At 38.3% G+C, this 20,546-nt stretch overlaps 1 protein-coding gene across 2 annotated transcripts in view; it reads right to left on the reverse strand.

Moving 5' to 3' along the window:
* NOL4 (nucleolar protein 4) overlaps positions 1-20,546 on the reverse strand; it is a 198,360-nt gene that overhangs the window by 64,505 nt on the left and 113,309 nt on the right. For both annotated transcript variants that reach the window (XM_075084957.1, XM_075084956.1), the window contains exon 6: positions 17,847-18,130. In XM_075084957.1, the coding sequence (XP_074941058.1) occupies positions 17,847-18,130 (284 nt within the window). The remainder of the gene's footprint in view (positions 1-17,846; positions 18,131-20,546) is intronic.

The following is a 20,546-nucleotide window of genomic DNA, read 5'->3' on the forward strand; positions in this document are numbered from 1 at the left end:
CCTAAAAAAAAATATGCAGCACTGGTCAGTCCTCATGACCACAAGCAAATCTATGGTTTGGCACACCTCTGAAGGTCTACAGCTGACAGGAGGATCATGGGGCCAAACTTAAGGCTTTGCTGCCTTATGTTTAGCAGAGATCATGTTTCACAGGCTTTAAATAACTGGAGCTATGGAAACACTCTTTATGTCTTAACTTTGCACACCAAAAATGGTTTACCTTGGTTAGTGCTTAACTTGAGCTGATCACTGAATATTGCACTGCCCTCAATTAACTAATTCAAGGTAAGAACATGCTTTTTTCTGGAAGGATGAAAGGCTTTAGAGTAGGATTAGTGAGGCCCACTAATTTTTGAAATTAAATGCCATCCTTTTGCTTTCCCATATCTTGGATTCTGCATTTCCACCGAAGACAGAAGTAAACATCTCTATTGTGTAAGATAGCTGGCTGTAGCATGAGCACAGCCCATGAAATTTGCCCTTGCAGAATTAATACAAGTCCTCCCATGTGAGATAGAAATGAGGTCTTGTCCTGGTTTCACCTGGGAGAGAGTTAATTTTCTTCCTAGTAGCTGGTACAGTGCTGTGTTTTGGATTTAGCATGAGAATAACGTGATAACACCCTGATGTTTTAGTTGTTGCTAAGCAGTGTTTATACTAAGTCAAGGATTTTTCAGCTTCGAGGTACATGAGAAGCTGGGAGGGGGCACAGCCAGGACAGCTGACCCCAACTGGCCAAAGGGATATTCTATACCATATGATGTCATGCTCAGTATATAAACTGGGCAGAGTTGGCCGGCAGGCAGCAACCACTGCTCAGGGACTGGTGGCGTTGGTCGGTGGGTGGTGAGCGACTGCATCACCTGTTTTTCCTGGGTTTTGTTCCTCTCTCTCTTTTGTTGTTTTCCTTTTCATTACAATAATTATTGTTGTTGTTATTGTTATTATTATTATTTTATTTCAATTATTAAATTGTTCTTATCTCAACCCACAAGTTTTCTTACTTTTACTCTTCAGATTCTCTCCCCCAGCCCACCAGGGGTGGGGGGTGAGCGAGCGGTTGTGTGGTGCTCAGTTACTGGCTGGGGTTAAACCACAACAGCTCAGAAGCTAACATTTCATTTTTTACCACTGCCACTTAAAACCCTCTTACATTTTCTGTCATTAATCCATACCCTCATCAGGACCTTGAGTGCACCATCAAGCCATATTTTTTCTGGACACTTCTGCTGGACTTCCACCTCTGTGCCCCTTCCCAGGAGCCCCCCTGAAGCTGAGCTATGGCATGGGCAAGTTGCGGTCAGTGCTGTCTCAGGCTGCTCCTGGCTTGCTGCCTGCCCTACCTGCACTGAGCTGGGACCTGCCCACCCCCTCCTGCTAGTCTGCTGGTGACTGGGCTGTCAGTGGGACCTGCTACCGCCAGCAGCCCTGCCCTGCAGGCTGTGGGGTGCTGTGGGACTATGCCTGCATCAGAGAGGGCACTGCCCTTGGGTCATGGCTACCCTCAGCTCCCTGATTGCCTTCCCTTATGGAGGAACCTCACTCTTGCTGCTCTCTGACAATGCTGATGATCAAATCCACTCTAAGTACTGACATGCCCTTTGCAGAAATATTTCCCTTCGTTGCTCTGCTGCCAGTCTTGCTTTTGAACTGCTAAACACAGGATCATTTCCTTCCTTGTTCTCTATTTAGAAAAACTTTTGGAATAGCTTCTTCATAAGTACCATATAAACGAATTATTGCATCCAATCTAGTCCCATATTCAACAAAATCTACAGCATATCTACACTATGAAAATACTACTGATTTCATTTTGCATGCTATTTGCTAAATTAAAGTCTCCATACCATTATACTGGTTTCTCCGTGATTTCAGAATCTTTCCTCTTTTTGATACTTTATCAAAGGTAAAGCAATGTCCTGAAACACATGCTCAAAAGATCAGATAGGGAATGTCTTCTATTCTTGTCAATCTCATCACTTCCTGAGCCTTTTTTGCTGAAATGAACAATGACAAGAAAAGATCACTGAAGTAAGGCAGTGGTAACATCATACTCAGACTGTGAACTGGTTTTTGAATGCGCAGCTTTTCTGACTCCTCTGTTGGCTTTTGTCATCTTATATTGTAGCAGAGGCAATAGGAAACCTCTGCTTCTGGTACAAGTGTAAGAAGAGATACTGAAAGTAATGAGATCGTCTGTTGGGATAATCCTGTATGAAAAGAAGATCACCATATAGAGCGGATCCACTTTTTGAGCTGAATTCTCCCACTAAGTAATTATGTAGCAGATCACAACACAGTTGACTTGGATTAACTCGTAAGGGTGATTGAGGAAGAGTTCCCAACAACACAGGAGAAAGGAGGTAATATAAAAAGTCATTTATGCTATTAGGATGAACAGGTAGATGAAGTGAGGGCCTAAAATGGCTGCATGGCAGTGAGAATTTCATGTCTTGGTGACAAAGACATTTCAAAGAAGAAGAAAGGAAGAAGGAGGCTATTGCCCACCTGCAGCACATCTGCAGCAGGACTTTGCAGAGCACTGTAAGAGATCTGCACTAGCAGATGTCCATTTTTGCCCTCAGCTGTGTATATTCCTTGCTATTTAAAGTTAAAAAGCTCTTAATTTTTTAATCTTTTTATGTTTTCTATGTTAGATGTTTCAGTTAACACTCGCCCCAAAACCAGCAAATTGTAAACAGCTGCTGTAACACCAATAAGTGGTCTGTGTAAGCTACTGCAGGATCTGTTGGTGTCAACATTAGTTATAAGGCTTTGGCAGCTGAAACATATAAGTTTTAGAAAATGGGCTGCTGGAAAAAGAACCTGTAATTTAAAGGTGTGTATAAAGGCACACTGTCAAAAGCCCTTGTCAGGAACACATGGGAAGTACATAGGCCTATTAAGCAGGACATAAATTTTGCAATCAGGAGAGCACTCAGCCAAGCAAGCTATATATACCAGCATTGTCAATCAAGGATTGTATGGTAAGAAGTAATATATAAGGAGGAAGTCAAACAAGTTGCTTGATACAGGTACGCAGATGCACATGCACACTCATATTGTGTACATAAACTGAAAACCTAGATTTAAAGTCCAGTGTTTCAGTGATCTGAACTATTATTTTAATTTTGGCTTTTTTCATAATTAAGCAGAAGAAATCACGCTGCTAGATAGCTTTAGACAATTATTCTGACACTTCTACAGTCTCATCATCCTCCAGTTCTCAGTTTGGCTACATACTCATTACTTAGTTCAATCAATGATCCAAACAGCAAATTAATGCCTGTATCCATTCCAACCCTGCAAGGTCAGGGCCTCATTCTGAGACACATTTAAAGAAGTTCAGAGGCCAAATGTTGGTTTCCTGTTGTCAGGAATATAAAAAAGACCATGACATCAGTGTAAGTGGAATTAACTGCAGTTTGTACCGAAGTACTGTGAACTTACTCGACTATCAAGAGAGGAGCCTATACGGATGGGCAAGACAGCCTGAAAAGGAACCAGATGACTAGGTGAAAGGCAACTGAGCCCCATTGCTATTTTAGGATGGAATAGGAGCACTGTACAGTGCTGGAAAATACGACGCAAGTCATATTGTGCTAGTGTGAGAGAGACATCCTCCCAGGGAGGTGTGCGCTGGTCACAGGTTACCCTAGGGTCCCTACAACGGTACCAAATGACAATCTCTGTGCAACCAAATCCCATTCCACTATCTAAAACCAGGATGAACTGCCACAGCTGCTAACTTCTGTATTATGTAAATACACTATACAGGGAAGTTGTATGATTAAATTTAGGGAAAGCATCTAACTTTAAGGCAACTAAGGTATATTCACTTAAGTATTAACAATGTAACCCATAGGATCTCTTGTGTATACACATATATGCCTTTGTGATGAGGGCTGGATAGATTTATTAAAACAATCAGTGAAATTGTCATCCTCATGATTCTAGCAAAGCACAAATTAAAACATTTTTAAAAACTGCTCTGAATTTTAGCTATGCTAATAAAACCTGAGAAAACTTTCCAATGGCTATTCAGTTAAGGTGACACTGCCTCTTTACCCTAACTGAACAGTAATGTCTGGAGATAAGGATTAGTACGTTGATTAATGTTCAGGTATAGCATGCAGGAAGCAAATGACTTCTCCAGCTTTCCTACAGATTTGTTTGGCTTTGGGAAAGTCAATGAATTATGTCCTGCTTGTATTTACTAATCAATAGAGAGTGATGGAAAATGCTTGCCTCACAGGACCGATCCAATGTTAAGCTAATTTATTTGTATTGATATTTTCAGAATCCCAAACGTGCCATGTAAATCCAGAGAATTAAGACAGAGGAACTTCTGGCAATTAACATATTGGTGAAGCTATAAGTCATTCATGTTGTATAAAGTTATTATGCACAGAATTATCTTATTAGAAACTGCACATCCTAAAACTTAAATTAACTGTATGAATTATAGATGTTAAATGACAAGTGTAAAAAGTAACACTGCAGCATCACATACAGTTAAAGGATATAACTCTTGACTAGGAAAAGATAATAAAAGGTGGAGCAGAAGTTTTGAAGATCCTGCCACCACTGACACTGTCTACCTTGTGTGGGCAGGATAGCTCAAGGAGAGATAACCGAGTGTCTCACATTTGAACAGCAGATTCACACAGAGTATATTAATTTTTTTTAATTTGCTATTTGGCATATATAGCTGTAGATATAAGTTCTTGGTACTGTAAACTTCATTATAAAGTGAGCATTAGATATTAAAAAAAAATCAAAATTTAAACATAGAAAAGGAGAGACAGAGTAAAAGCAAAGCAGCATACTTCCTTCTAATTTCCTGCTAAAAAAGGAAAACTAAGGAAGATAAAAAGTGATCTCAACAGAGTTTAGAGACAGTCTTAAAAACTACTTACCTCTTATACTAATAAGAATGATCTTGAATTGCCATAGTGAGTGCAGTAAAAATAAATATCCTCTCCTGGATTTTATACCCCAGACCAGATGTATGCAGGGCTAAGTACTAAAGACTATGAAATACAGACACCTAGGCCAGGTTTTTCAAAAGCTTATGCCAGGGAACTGGCAGTCTGAGAGGCTAAAAGCCTTTTTGGCTCTTCAAGCATTCAAGACACTTCTACAGATTCATAGTTGTTAAGCTCAGAAGAGAATGCCTGCATGGTAGAATATCACCTGGTAACTCCTGAACAGTTGTCACCATTTTCCTAAATAACAAAATGCCGAATAACTTGCGGATTTATTAGAACAAATATTTATAAAAAGAACAACTACTTTATGTAGAAATTTTTGTGTAATAATTAACTACTTTCATAAAAATGGTTGGTTACAATCACTGTGAAAAGCTTTATCTCAATTCCAACACAACTTTAAAAAAATGTTAACCTGCTGAGTCTTTTAATAACTTTGTCTCCTAGAATAAGACAACCTATTAATTGGTAAGAACCAGTGAGATCTGTGATGAAGTCACCAGTGCTTTATCTCTAACAAGGTAATTTCCTCTTCATGTAGCAAGTTTTGCAGCTCCTCAGTGTTTTGTCACATATTCAAATCCACTATGACTTCCAACATCTTTTGTCAGTATTACATAAACATGTATATTATGTGTTTCCTGAAGGCAGGGTGGACACTTAATTACATGATTATGTGTAGAGGTGGATTTTAAAAAGCATCTAATGAATCACACAGAAGCACCAACCTTGTGAGACAGTCATCTTTAAGGCACAACTGACACAGGAAGCATATTCCAAAAGATGCCTGTATCTCATTCCTCCAACCCTCCATCTCCCGGCTGATCCAAGAGGGTACAAGGTGCCACACGTGCCCCAGGTTCATCTGACTTCTATTCCACTAAACACAGATGTTCCGTCTAAGCAACACACTGGGGGAAACAGGAATTTTTAAAACCTTTATTTCAGTTGTTTAATACAGTTTTTGATACAGGTCCAGTCCCACGGGGTTCCACCTGCAAAAGATTTTTTAAGAGCATATGACTAACTGTACGAAGTGAGAAAAAGATACAAGCATTCAGAAGGGGTTAAAAAAAAATTACATATCACTGATTCAGTACAAAAGGCCCAAAGAATATCCATGTGCCTTTTTGAGAGCTGATATAGAGCTCATAGCGTAATGTTGAGGACCGAGGACAGACCATACCGGGACCATTTGCAGCAGCCCCTAAGGAAATCAACTCACCTTTCCCTGTTTTTCACGCAGATTCTTTTATCCATCCTGAGACCGCACAGCCCAGGAGCTCAATGGCAGAAGGTAGAGGGCAGAAATTCTGAATAGTTCTGCAAGGGATCTTCCTGATGGAGTCAGGCAATTCCCAAACGCCATGGGAAACACAAGACGAGGAAATAGGTTACTTCATGACCTCTACCCAAATATAAAATGGAGTCAGAAGCAACATACAAGATATCATCCTGATCTTAATTAAAACACACATGAAAGACGATCACACACTATTGTCTACTGGAGCGCCTGTACACAAACGTGAGGTGTGAGTCATTGCAGGTGCCTCAACAACAAGAGATGTGAGCTCTTCGTATGCTCCTGATTCATAGAATCATAGAATCATAAAGGTTGGAAAAGACCTCTAGGATCATCAAGTCCAACCATCAACCCAACACTACCATGTCTCGTAAACTGTGTCCCAAAGTGCCACGTCTGTGTGATTCCATCAACTTTAGGTCATGGCCACTGGATATGACTGTTCTCATCAGACAAGGGGAAAACGGAATAAATAAATAAGTAAATAAGCAAATAAATAAATAGAAAATAACAGTGTGTGTGTGTCTGTATGTATGTATATGAAGAGAACAACATGTATCCTTACCCAGAAGATCCATGGCATATTCATGATGAGAAGAGTTAAGAAAACAGACTGCATAGGTGTGAAGGGACACTGAGAATGACAGTCTGTGACCACAGCAGCTGATGAGAAGAAGCACCTATATGGGAAATACCCAGCTGTACCGCGCCAAGATCCAAGCAACAGCTGCAGTATTTCATAGAAACACTGTGAGCTCCAAGAATCAGCAGCTTAGTAAAAACTCTACAGATGCAACTGGAATTCATCCAGTATTAAAACGTTTCATGATATGACACACTTACATGGGAGGAATAAAAACTCACACCAGTTACGGACCTCTACCTTTGACTGTATGTTTTCATACTTTCTCATGTTTTCATACCCTTTTATCAGTTCCCAGTGAAAAGTAAATGTTGACTGTTTACACAGTTCTCAAATACCAGTTTCCAGGATCTTTTGCTGACTGCACAAGAATACTGTTCTGTAATATTTGTAACAGTCAGTGGCTTATTTGTTACCATGTGTTTTGCAAAATTATCTGATCTTTGTCATTTGACTGTGTGTAAGAAACATTCCACACATTTCACAGCTTTCAATGCTTACCTACATCACCCTGCCCTCCCTGCCTCAATAACTAAAGTAGATTCTGCTTTTTTAATTGTTTCTCTGAAGTATTCAAAATCAGTTACTGTTAGAGGCGAAATATAAGGCAGGATGTTTTGATGAAACATATGGCAGATAAAACCTCAAGCAGACTGATAGGGATTATTGGAGGTTGTTCTTTTTCACTCCCTGTTCTGCGGGGAATAAGATACTGCTAGAGACCATCTGGGAAATCCACCTAGCAAATCCCTTGTTGCAGGGATCTAGGACATCAACAACAATTCCAGTTCCTCGCTTTTTTTTTTCTGTGGCATATTACAGCTGCACCATTGTTGTTTCCTATAAGGCAGAAGGTTATTAATCAGAACTACATGGACATTGTGATCTTTAGTGAGCTGAACTGTTGCAGATCCTCTTGGAGTAAATGTCTATTACCTAGGTTGCCAGTTCCAGAGGATTGGACTCAGTAATTCAGGTGACTCCTTACAGTCGTCTTTTCTGGTAATTGGTATTATTATCTACAGCTACTATTTTGTTCCTAAAAACAAAATTTCACATAGGTCTTCCTAGGAGTCTTTGGAAGCAATTGGCGAAGAACAGAGGAGAATTAAGAGAAAAAGCTGAAGTGGCAAAAGGAGGGCTAAAAGACTAACAACAAAAAGAATGATAAAAGAGAACAAAATAGTTAAATAGTTTTAAAGTTGAATTCTACTTCTCCTTCCTTCCTCTATTAAAAAATTCACCTGTTTAGTTCTCTCACATCACCTTACAAATCCAGTTATGTGATTAAGTATCCAAAAAAAGCATTCAGTGTCCTGTACCTAATTATTCCCAGTGGTTGCTATAGAGGGAAAACGGAGAGCACACAAAAGCACAGTTTGAAGGTGTATCAAGTATTCAGCAAGACGTTTGACTACTGGCATTCATTCAATAAAAAACAAGATTAGAAAGCGGGATGTCTGCAAGACAACTAATAAAAATTATATTTATTTTAAAACCTCAGTACTATGTTGTTATAAAAGTCATTAAATTAAAGAAGAAAAAAATCTTTGACTTCTTTCCTCCCTTTCTTCAGCAGCTGACTTGGTATATAGAAAAGAACTTAATACCGGATGGAAAAATCAGGGGTAACATTTCAGGATTATTAACTTTTTGAATAACAATATAGTTTTGGAGGAATGTAACATGTGTAGAAAGCGGCCAATTATTCAGCCATTCATCACAGATTAGTTCTGAGGATCAGCTCTTCAACCTCTGCATCTGAAAAATAAAAAAATGACAGTTCATTAGCTGTCAATAATATTAAGACTAAACACAATTGCAGTAGGTAGAAATTATTGCTGCCCCATTATATCTTGCTCCATTTATCATCAAATAGTATTTGATCTTCCAAGAGCAAGATTTGCTCTCAGTCTTTTTCTAGTTGGTAGAGGAGCTGCATATGTGGTAACAGAAGGAGAAGAAAAAGCTGCAGCAAACCATTTGGCCTGGTAGGACTTCAACACAAATTCAATTTCCTTCCTAAGAAAAAAAAACCCAAAACACAAACACAAGATTTAGGGATTGAAGATATTCATTGTAACAATGCCCAGCCCTGAAGGTATCTGTCAGGAAAAAACCCTGGTTGAAGTCAACAGGAATTTGCCTGAAAGGTAAAGACTTGGGTTCCCAGGCTGTTGAGTTATAAAAAGTTCTTGGCTGTAAACAGGGAGGGAAGTAGTAATTTCATACACCTTACCTCACTGATTGCAGATGCACTTGATAGGTTTCTCCCTTGTCTGAACAGATGTCCAGGCACTAAAACCAAGTTGGACAGTGTCCTGCATCCCCTCCAGGTACAACTGTTTGTTTCAGTATGAGGGACTGATGACTCCAAAGGTGGGTGTGAATGAGGATAGGCAGCTGGATCTGTGAGTAGTACACATGCAATCTGGAATCAACAGCACCACTGTCTGGTACTTGACCAAGGTGCACTTGTTCCTTTAAAAAAACTTCTGAGAAGATTTATGAAAGGTCACATTAAGTTATTCTCTTCCATGCCAGTTTTACATTAGCTGGTATTTCATACGCATATGGAGCCAGATTGTATTCTCCATTTCAGATATGTAAATCTGGAGTAGCATCATCAACTTCAGTTTAATTGATCTGGATTTACATCATTGTAATGAATGCCCTGCAGGAAACCAATTTCATTTTCAAGAGCTTTCACTGAACATGAAAACCTGCTACCAAATGTACTGCCAATGGGAGGAATTAGACATAGAACTGATGTTTTCATAGACAAAGGACTTTGATGACTGTGACTGTTAGAGAACGCTAGAGCATTCATATTTTCTGACAAGCACTGCACTGATTTTTTCATGCACCTGTAGTTGCCTCTCTTCACAACAACATTCTATTTAGCCATTTATTATGGGTAACCCCCAAAATCAGAAGATTCAAGTCTGGAAAAAACAATGCTTTATAAATTCAACTTCTTTTTCAAGGAAAAGGCTTATTAAACCATTGTACTAACACAAATTTTGGGGTACCATAAAGCTTCTCAGTGGCCTGTAACAATTCCCCTACCAAAGAGCGGCAAAAAAGAAGACAGACCTTTTTATCTTCATAAAACTACACTGCTTTCTCCAAACAACCAATAAACTGACTTTTGGAGCTAGAATATTTTGATATTCTCAGCTTTCTCATTTTCTAAAAGTAGGGGAAAGTAAAAGTTTGATAAAATGGTAAAGCAAAATAAAAATGGCTCAGTCTTTACAATGAGACCAACCTATAAAACCCCTGTGTATGAAGTAGGAATTAATAGGGAAAGAGAAAACAGGCTAGTTAGTCTCACTCTTGTGCAGGTGATTGGGTAGGAAAAAAATGAGGAGATCACAAAACTCCCTGCACACATTTTTTGTTCTCCTTTCATTAACATTCTCCATGCATAGGAGGAGAGAAGGGGCCTATCGCCTTCCATTGTAGTCTGTCTATCTCTCAAAGAGCTGTGAAAAACACTGGCATGCCTGTTACCTTTGCACAAACCTGAGTATAGCAGAGAAAGAAAAAGACGCATACTTCAACTGAACATTTGAGCCTGCCTTCATACACCAAAGACGTGAGATGCAAGTCAAAAACTGTTGTAGCCTTGTATCAGCTACACATGATGGCGGCAGGGGTAGATTTCACCTTCTTTTTTATCATTTTTATCACTTCTTTTATCATTTTTGCTTTTGAATCTCAGTACAAACTATTTCCAAGGATTTAGTGAAAAGCAGCAATGATGGAATCCATCAGATAACAATTAAGGCACAGCTGGAAGAAGTCACCATCCTTGCCTGGGTGCTGTGGTTGCAATGGTAGAAGAAGGCGGGACCCTTGTGGAGCTGCAGGCTCTACCTGTGCTGATGTCTTGCTGCTCCACGGGGTGCCTATCATGCTGGCTTTGCATTCTGCCCCACTTGTATGCTGCTCTTTGCTCAAAATCTAGTATGCCACTAGCTCTTGTAACATGTCCTGCCTATACCTTTCACCAGACTTTGCTTCCCTCCCTACAGGTTATTCATTACAGTAGCAAAGAGAATTTCATGCTAAGCCTCTTCCTAGGATTAACAATTCAGCCATAAAATAAGTCTGTCAAACACCTGGACTACAGACCCTTAAGATACCTGCATAAACAAAAGAGCATTCAGTAAAATGCGGCATTGCTTTAACACTTTCTATCTGACTATGGAAATGGAATAAAATATAACAATTAAAACAAACAAACAAAAATCTAGTTTCCTTTTATGCCGTACCTAGGTAGTCAGATCCAACTTCAAGCAAGAGAGAAAAGTGAGAAGTTCTGCAGAGAGCATGAGTTGGAGTAAAAAACTCCTTTCCAGAAGACTTAACTAACTCCTAATCTTTATCTGTAACTTGGGCACTTGGCAGCATGAACTAGGAGGGCAAAAGGGCACTTTCTTTTACCAAAAAAGCCAACATGCAGAGTTCAATGGTATCTTCAAAAGAGGAGGAGACACTCGATCTTACCCTTTCCAGCTTTCCTTCCTGCTTAGAGCTGAGGTAACCAGATCATTTAAGCACCATATGACAATGCTCCAAATCAGCTGAAACCTGTCTAAGCCATTTGAATATAAACAATGAATAATGAAGAAAGACAAAAAGATAAATGTTTTAGTTATGAAAAAAGAAAAAAGAAAATGTTTCCAACACTGTTCTCCAACCTGCCAAATTCCCACATTTTAGCTCTTGCTTCAAATAGATGCACACCTGTTTCACATTTCCTTAAGAAAATTTTTAAATAAATTACCTCCTAAGTGACTCAATAAGCTACTATCAGTCTATGTAAAAGCCCACTGTAACTCCTGAGGACTCCACTTGCTTTGGAAAAAAGCTATATGTGCTCTTATATTCTGAGCATTTCACCAAGCAAACCTGCAGACAAAAATACAGGCAGAGGGGAACTAGACAGACAGTGACTTCACATGCCTCAGAGAGACAATGTCAGATGTGATGATGTTCACTGGATGTTAGGAATGACCTTTCATATTTTACTAAGATACAACCATATCTTTAAAAACGAGAAAGAGTGTGAAAGGTTGAAACTCTACCTTACTCAGAGGTCGTGTCTATCTGTGGCTAAACTCGTGCACTTTTGGAAACCCACTGGATTCATGATGCACCATCAGATTACAACAGGCTTATCTACATATTTGTCTATTCAGGTCAGGCCGCTTGGATGGTTGTGCCCAGTTCCCTTCAGTAATGATAAGCTCCAGCAAAGCAGGTGTTACAAGATTCTACCGCTGGACTAACCACTGAAGATAACTAAAGTTCTAAATAGAGCAGTGTGCAGGAACTTCAAATGACTCTTCAGTCAGGATCTCACATATGCTCTGGCTTTTAGATCCCATGCAAGATTACAGTCGCTAAACCTGCCGTAGTGTAAGTGCATCCATTACAACACCAATCTGGAGTTGCAATAGTTGGGAGCAAACAGCCTCTTGCAGCAGCCCATAACAATAACACTGCTTTTCATATCAGGCTAAAGAAAAAAGCCTGAGAAACACTTCAAAAGCCCAGCATTAAAAGTTTGACAGAAAGTAAGATCTTCCTTTTAGAAACTACATGAAACCTCTGCCGTGTGGTGAACCACTGTAACTATTAATGACATGGACATTAGAATGCAGTATTATAATTAAAGGTCACTGTATGCAGCAATCATTATTTACTGTTCTCTCCTTTAAAACTGTGCTTTTCTTTTGAGACTTAGAGAAAAATTACTTATCTTGTGCACTTCTCCATGCAGCCAATTACACACTCAAGTAAAATATAGTGCATATTAACTTAGCCTACCATACATCCAGAGGGCCTGGAGGTGTCCAATTTTTCTATCAGAAATTTTGTATAGTAGAAAGAAAGAAGACATTAACCAACTGTCTGCAATTAGCAGGTGTCTGGACAAAATGGACACATGGGGTGTGTCCTCCTTGTTACCTCACTTTAATGCGTCTCCTAGGCATTCATAATCAGTAGCATGTGCTTCTATCTAGGAAATCCCAAACAGAAGTTTTGCACATTAGGAATGTCCTTTGCAATACAGACACAATGAACTATTAATCCAGGTAAAAGACAGGGCACAATGTAAGTGTGGTTGGTTAGCTCAAAAACCTGTTTTCCCATACTGCATCACAATAACCTTGTTATCCAAATGCAGAAGAGGCAATTCATTTACAAGAAGTGGGCTTGCTATGTGTCATGAAATAAATGATGTGGAAGAGAAAAAGCTATGTAATAAGTTTTCAAAAATAAAATATATGATCTAGGAAAAAACAATAACACAAGAATCAGAAATCAAAAATTGCAATGCTACAGAGACTTCACCATGGTCATACAGAAACCCAGCAGTCTCCCACGTAAGTATATAATGATCTAAAATAATTTACATGTGCACTTAACTATTTAAATTCATAGAACTGCATTTGCAGAGCATCTACAGATGAGTACATTATAAGTCTGTTGTAGTACAAAGACCCAGCCCTGTTATGGTAAACATATATGTAAATATATATGTATATATATTTGCAGATATACAAAATTTCACTGACTTTAGTTTAGCCCTAAATGGTTGTAGAAAGCTCTACTGCCACGAACATCTGAGTCTTCCTGGAGGATCAGTTCCCTAATATCAGTTTAATAAAAGCATATATATAAAGTATATATATACACCTATACATACATACACACATACTTACAGATATATTTATATTTAGGACTATTAAAAACCCATTTCTTCCTTGCATAATGTTTTTTCAGTGAACGGTAAAACATTTTGGACCAGATTTTAAGGTTATGTTACAATCTGGCAACTCCCTCCGCTGCATTCAGCATGTGGTCTTTTTACACAAAGAAGAGGTTACCACACATACTGCCTGAAACTGAGAATTCAAAGAGTAAAGTTACACTGTCCACGGAAACGTGATGCTTGTTTACAGAGTGTTATCAACATCAGTTTTAAAAGTCGTATTCTGAAGTGACTGAACAAAGCATTCTTCAAATAATACACCCTAGTAGTTTGAAAAGTTGAATTAAAATTTATTCACAGGGTTATCTAATCTCCAGTTATTCATCAGAGTCTTCTCAGACAAGAAAACTTGATTTATTATTCCCCAAAAAGCTATGTTTCTTACAACTCACTAATTACTTCCTCTGTGTACATTAGAGAGTCCTGATTTTAGGGAAACGTTAAGTATCCCTGTTTTGACATCCAAGACACTTTCACAGAATGAGGCCACTGTCTAGCAAACTCTCCATACAGCATAAGCATATAATTGCTTCAAATAGGTATTCACAAGATGAATATTCTAAAAATTGAACTTCCACAAAGAAGTAACCATTTTCAAAAAACATTTACCTATTAACTGTCAGATTTACAAAGAAAATATGATGGAAAAACTACCATTTTTATCCCAACTGCTTCTCCTGATCATATTTGTGCAGCACACACAAAATTATCAATCAGAACTATATTGTCAAATGCTGGAGCCCACCACTACACATGTGAAGGAAGTATTGTCCCTGTAAACAGTCTTGTACAGGCAAATACCTATAATATAGTTTAACAAAACTGCTTGTTTCCAGAAAAAAATAAACTCCCTTAAAAAAAATCTGTGATTTGGTGGAGGAGATACAATGTGTTGATAGTGTACAACTGAAAAAAAAGTAATCTTTTGACTTTTTTTTGCTAAATTCAGCTCTGAGGTGTTATCTTTAAACCTAGCATGGTCAGTGTGGATGCCAGTTGACCAAAGAAACCGTGGTTTCAAATTTAATAAAACATATATGATGCAGTATCCAAAAAGGAAACTCAGACAGAGCAGGTAGGGAACATGCCAGCCAATGGGTCTTCCCAGCTCCAGCCCTTTGACTGTGGGTCTCAGAGAGTCCTGGCCATTTCAAGCGAGTAACATCTTCTGTTGGCTGAATGGGCCATTGTAGAAGCTGGGGGAAGCATCATTTATTACTTCCTGCAATACTAGCCCAATAATTCAGATATATTTCCCTTCATTTAGAAACCAGATACTTTCTTCACTAACTTCTCACATAACTTTTCTCAGTTCTTTGCCACATAAAGATACCCTAAGAATATTGCATTAAAAGAAGTGGCATATCAATTTGATATTTGGTGAACACTGCAGATTATTGTTCTCATGAAAACACGATCAGAGGTTATGCTAAACACAGTTGCTTACCCATCACTTCCAATGATGCCATTATTCAGGTCTAATCATGTCTGATAACTGTATAACTGAATGGCCGGAGTTTAGATGCTGCGAGAGCACTGGGAGAATTCCTAGATGACTTCATAAAACAACCTACATACTTGGTGTATTCCGGGTAAAAAGGGAATGTGAGAGGGGGCCCCTAGTAAAATACAGTACTCTGTTAACCTTACTTGTTCTTTATTTTGTTTCCTTTTTGGCAGAGAATTAGAGTTCCTTGTGATACCCTTGCCCAAGTGCATCCAGTGGGTACTGCTCACAACTAGGAATTTGATCTTCTGCATTGTTCAAAATCAATTGGCTCAGTAATGGCCAGAGCACTCTTCTGGAAGGGCCCAGTAACCTGAATCACCAGGGGAAGGCAGGAGGACCTCCTTGATCAGGTCTAAAGCTTGCAAAACATTCTCTGGCTCTTTAGCATGTAAGACACTGCTTAAAGTAAAACAGCAGTAATGATTTATATGAGTATATACGTATGCATATGAAACACTGAGATGCTGTATGGCCCCATTCTATTCTAATACATTGATGGGCTTTGTTCCTTCTAAAAATATTCTATGACTTTTTTTTTAATTTAAAAAATCAGAGTAGAATTCATCTGTAAAATATGGAATTGGCCACAAAAACATTCTTCTGCTCTCCACTCAGCTTATAAATCTCTGTCAAATTTTTCTTTCTCCCAGGAGCATGTTCTTCCTGAAGTCTTCACTCCATATTTAACAACCTTTACTGCATACCTAATAAATCATATACTTAAATGAACTGTAAACATCAACATGAGTTTCACTAGGGCAAAAAAGGGAGAAAAATCTGCATATTGTTTGCAGTATAGAGTGGGTAGGATGACAGTGAGTGATGAAAGAATGTATCGATGTGGGGGATGATTCAGGACTCTTAAAATTTGTAAAATAAAGAATGAGATGGCTTTGTCATATCAATTAATTAGAAACAGATTTTTAACACTTTTCGATACTTTTTTTTTCATCTGAGTTGGAATAGATTAATATTGGAAATGTAACATTAGGCTATGTTCTTATCCCAGCTATAAATGAATTCCACATTAAGACTCCTCCCTCTCTTCACCAAGCTTATTTGTGTATTTGCAAGGGTAATGGCAGAAGCAGCAATGGACCTTAGGCAAATGAGCCTCTGTGTCTATCAATATTTGGGTGACTGGCTTATAAAAGGTTCATTGGAACAATGTGCCCTGGAGCAAATGAAGACACCATGCATGTTAGCCACTTTGGGACTCACTGTGCAACAGTCAAAGTACTGAGTAAGTCCAGCACTGGAGTGTATACGCATTCTGAGACTAGAGCTATTCAGAACATTTCCAATAAAATGAAAATTTGTGGAAACAAAAATATTCCATGCAGATAAATGGGTTTTCATAAAGATTTTATGGAGAAGGTTTTGGGATACATGATTTCCTGAACCGGCATGGCCAAGAAAGAGAAAGATTAACAATCTCCCATTTGGTTTCTCTTCCTTCTACCCACCAAAACCAGACACTTGAGTTAAAAAAATAATTTCAAGTTTTTATTTTTACTTCACAGGCAAAGAAGACAGGAGTTGTTGTTCTCTAGACATCAGTCATGTACAATCCTTTTCTGCATATACCTAGAAAAAGTGATTTTCCATATCACTCCTATTTCAAAGCCCTGCAAAAAATGTGGCCATTCTAAGCACATCTGTGTTGTCAGTTTATTTTGTAGTGAGCTACTGAAAGCTAGTGACTAGCATTAACAGTATTTGGATCCAATACTAACATCCTATTGCTGCTGCTGTAAAAGTGGCAATCCAATTGGGAGCTCTCAGATAAAAAACAGGAACTTGTCACTAGTAAGATCAGTAGATAAATTCTGTGATACAGGTGATTTCTTCATGCTTCCTACAGTATGCCCTCATGACAAACACCTTCCTAGAAAGCTAGCTATCTAATCTATAGGATTTGTCTGTATCTACAATATAACCACCCTTGCTTCTCCTTACTCACATAATGGAAACTACAGAGAAAAGCCCTCAGGGGATTACAGCTTCTCAAAGCAAACTTGTCAGTTTTAATTCAGGTTAGGTGCCTGCATAACACAACCAATCAGGAAGGAACCACATCAGTTCCTTTCAGATGCTGGTAATTCACATGTAGCAATTTGCTTGGGCATACACACGGAACATTTATAAGGATTCATTCTACAGATACATAATACATGTAATGAGATGGTCATCTGTAAATATACATAGATATATGTATCCCAGTATATATACATATATATATGTATTACATTATATAAATATTTTAATATATATATTTCAAATGGGTAATGTAGACAGTTCTCAGTAAATGGTCTGATAAAATTCATGCCTGATGGAGACCCGCACTGGTCTTTGTCAGTGTGTCAGCACAATATATATGCCTATACACATATTCACCCATGTACATCCACATACACTTAATGTACGTATGCATCATATATGTGTAACAGGGCATACAAATCTATGTATAGCATTTGAGTAATGATGTGACAAACATTAGACACATTGCATTAAGTGCTTAGCTGGGAATAACCCTTGGTTTGGCCTCACAAATCTTTTCCTTTTCTAAGCTACACACTTCATATCTGGAGCATGTGGAAGCATCTTACCTTGCTTCCATTTTCTCTTGCCTCCCGTTCCATCTTGAGATCAGAAATTAGGAGAGTCTTGTATTTGTTCTTTCCATTATTGCTGTGATCATCTAGTCTGTATTCTGAAGTCAGCTGAGCAGAGAGGGGACTGTCACTCAGGTTCAGAGGCTGCTCATCCTGCTCCAGATTTGTTTTGCCATTACTGTTGGTTTCTGCCATCTCCCTGCAGTGTGTTCCCCCTGAAGCATTGGAACTGTGTCCCACGGTCTCATTGCCATTAAAACTCTCTGCAGCTGAATCATCTATTAAAAAATATATATTTTCAGTCACATGCCACATCATCATCTCTGTCCAGTTCAAACATAATTTATACCTTCACAATGTTTTTCAAAATATAATGAAAATGGTTTATATTACTAGCACCAGTACATTTCTGCAAAATGTACACACACCCTCCTCCACGTTTTCAAGTAAAAACTTTATGTAAATCCATAAAATATTACTAAATTAATGGAAATGATCTGGGCTGACACCTTAGTGTCACTGTGTACACAAAAGATAAGTATCACAAAGGATTTTTAGGGACAAAGTGACAAAGTCTGCCTTAATCCATCTGTTTGTCCATATGTCTATGAATCAATTTAGATTCTTATACCATGCTCGTTACTGCAGCATTGCATATTTCTGAAATCAACAGAGATGCACATGGCACTGAGAGAGAATCTAGTTCTCAGGTTTTAAGGGTGCAGAGCAGCATATGTCATATCCATAAACATCCTCTTGCACAGACACGATGTAAATACATCTGATGTATTCACTGCTGGCAGTAGAGATTATACTGGAAAAGCTGACTCCAGAAAAAAGGATCCTCTCTTCATTTTGTTCAGGTGCTCATTCACTTTGCTCATTCATTGTGTGTAATAATATATTTTAAAATACTGATGAATAAAGGATTAAATAATCAACCTAAAAGTTACATCTGAAAACGCTGGATGTGTTGTTGTTACCCCTAAGCTTTTACAGCTGAAATGTGTGATTAACAGGTGTCTTCACATGCTTATGGGTTTGTGTATCCTGTGTTTGTCAGCACTGGCATTTGCCACCTATGCTACTACTCAGGCCTTCTTTACTTCTAAACAATCCTTTGGCCAACAGGCTATCTAGTAAAACAATTCATCCTTCAGTGGATTGAATGGCAGCAGAATTCAACCCTCAGTTTGCTTACTTCTTATTCTCTGAAGGACCTCTTTTTTGGCGACTTAGATGTTTTTGCTAATGGTGCAGACACCTGCCCAGGGCTCTACAAGCCTATGCTGATTGCAGGCAGTGAAGCTGGAAACAAAACTGGGGGGGTTAGCAGCCAGAAATGTGTACAGATTGAAACTGGAAGTACGGGATGAGATCAACCTTAATATATTAGTACCTTAATACACCATCTGCTTTCAGTCCTTTCTAAACAATGTCCACAGAAAAGAAACAAACACATTTATATACACATGGAACTTAAAAAAACATCAGGACACATTCTTTAAAGGATGTGCTCAGAAATACTCATGCTTGAAACTACATGATTAATCAAATTGTTGACTCTTCATAATTAATACAGTAAAAAACAACTATTCGCTGCCCTCAGATCAGAATTTTAAGTGAAGAAAATATTGTATAAATGGGTAATGATCTAAGTCAATTAAGCACTTAGAGAGCCATAGACAAGCCATCATATATCAGTGGCTTGCTTGCTGTACTCATCCAATGCTTATGTCATAAAGTATACAGGACTGGGCACACATTCTGAATATATTTTATAAATTGCTTTGTTTTGTAAGCCTGTAAAAAAATCTGGTTTCATGAAAATGCATAATAAAAATCATAATTTAAATGCTTTTTTTTAAGGAACTTTGTTTTGTTTTACAAAATGCTTTTTAACTAATGGCTGCAATAAAAAATAAAGCTATATTTTGGTATGTACCACTTTTAAATTACCTCTTACAAATACAAATGTACATACAATAAAAGACATAACATTCCTAGAATAAGACTTTTAAATTTGTACACCAACCCAACTTGCAACAGAGCAATGGAAATGTTCTGATTTAAAAACCCGGGGCTACCTGAGGATTTCAGCTACATAAATTAATAAGGTGAGCAGGATTTTTCCTTAATAATCTTTCTATCATGCCCTGAGACTTATGTCTTATAGGGCACAACACATTAAAAAGGTTAAAATTCTAAATGCAGCTTCAGAAATACACAATTTTATTATTCTGAGCTAGAAAACGGCATTCTAATATAGGGTCTTTCATTTTTCAAAGAAAATAGCCATATTTACAACTCGTTTTCAAAGTTCTGAAATAACAGAAAGAAATCCAGATTTCTTTTTTTAAGAGAGAAACACTTTGGTTACCACTGATTCGTATTTAGGACTGTTAACAGGTAATTGGCTTCTTGATTATCAGTTTAACAAGTGACAGTTTCAAATTGATTAAATCAATTACTGAATCGGTCACCAAGTGAGGGATGCTCCTCCCTTTGAAAGGCTCAGAAAATTCCCTGCTGTTGGGAGCAAAGAGAGAAATGAGTGAGTAATCAGATGCAAAGAATCACCTAAAAGCTGGGGGCACTGCCTACCCTGCAGGACACAAGTCTGATCCCTAGCAAACTTCTGTGTGCTGGCACCCAAGTGTCCTGGGCTGTGCAGCACAGAGGACCCGCTACCAG

Source organism: Phalacrocorax aristotelis, chromosome 2 (genome assembly GCF_949628215.1).
Source record: "Phalacrocorax aristotelis chromosome 2, bGulAri2.1, whole genome shotgun sequence".
In the NCBI taxonomy this organism is placed as follows: Eukaryota; Metazoa; Chordata; class Aves; order Suliformes; family Phalacrocoracidae; genus Phalacrocorax; species Phalacrocorax aristotelis.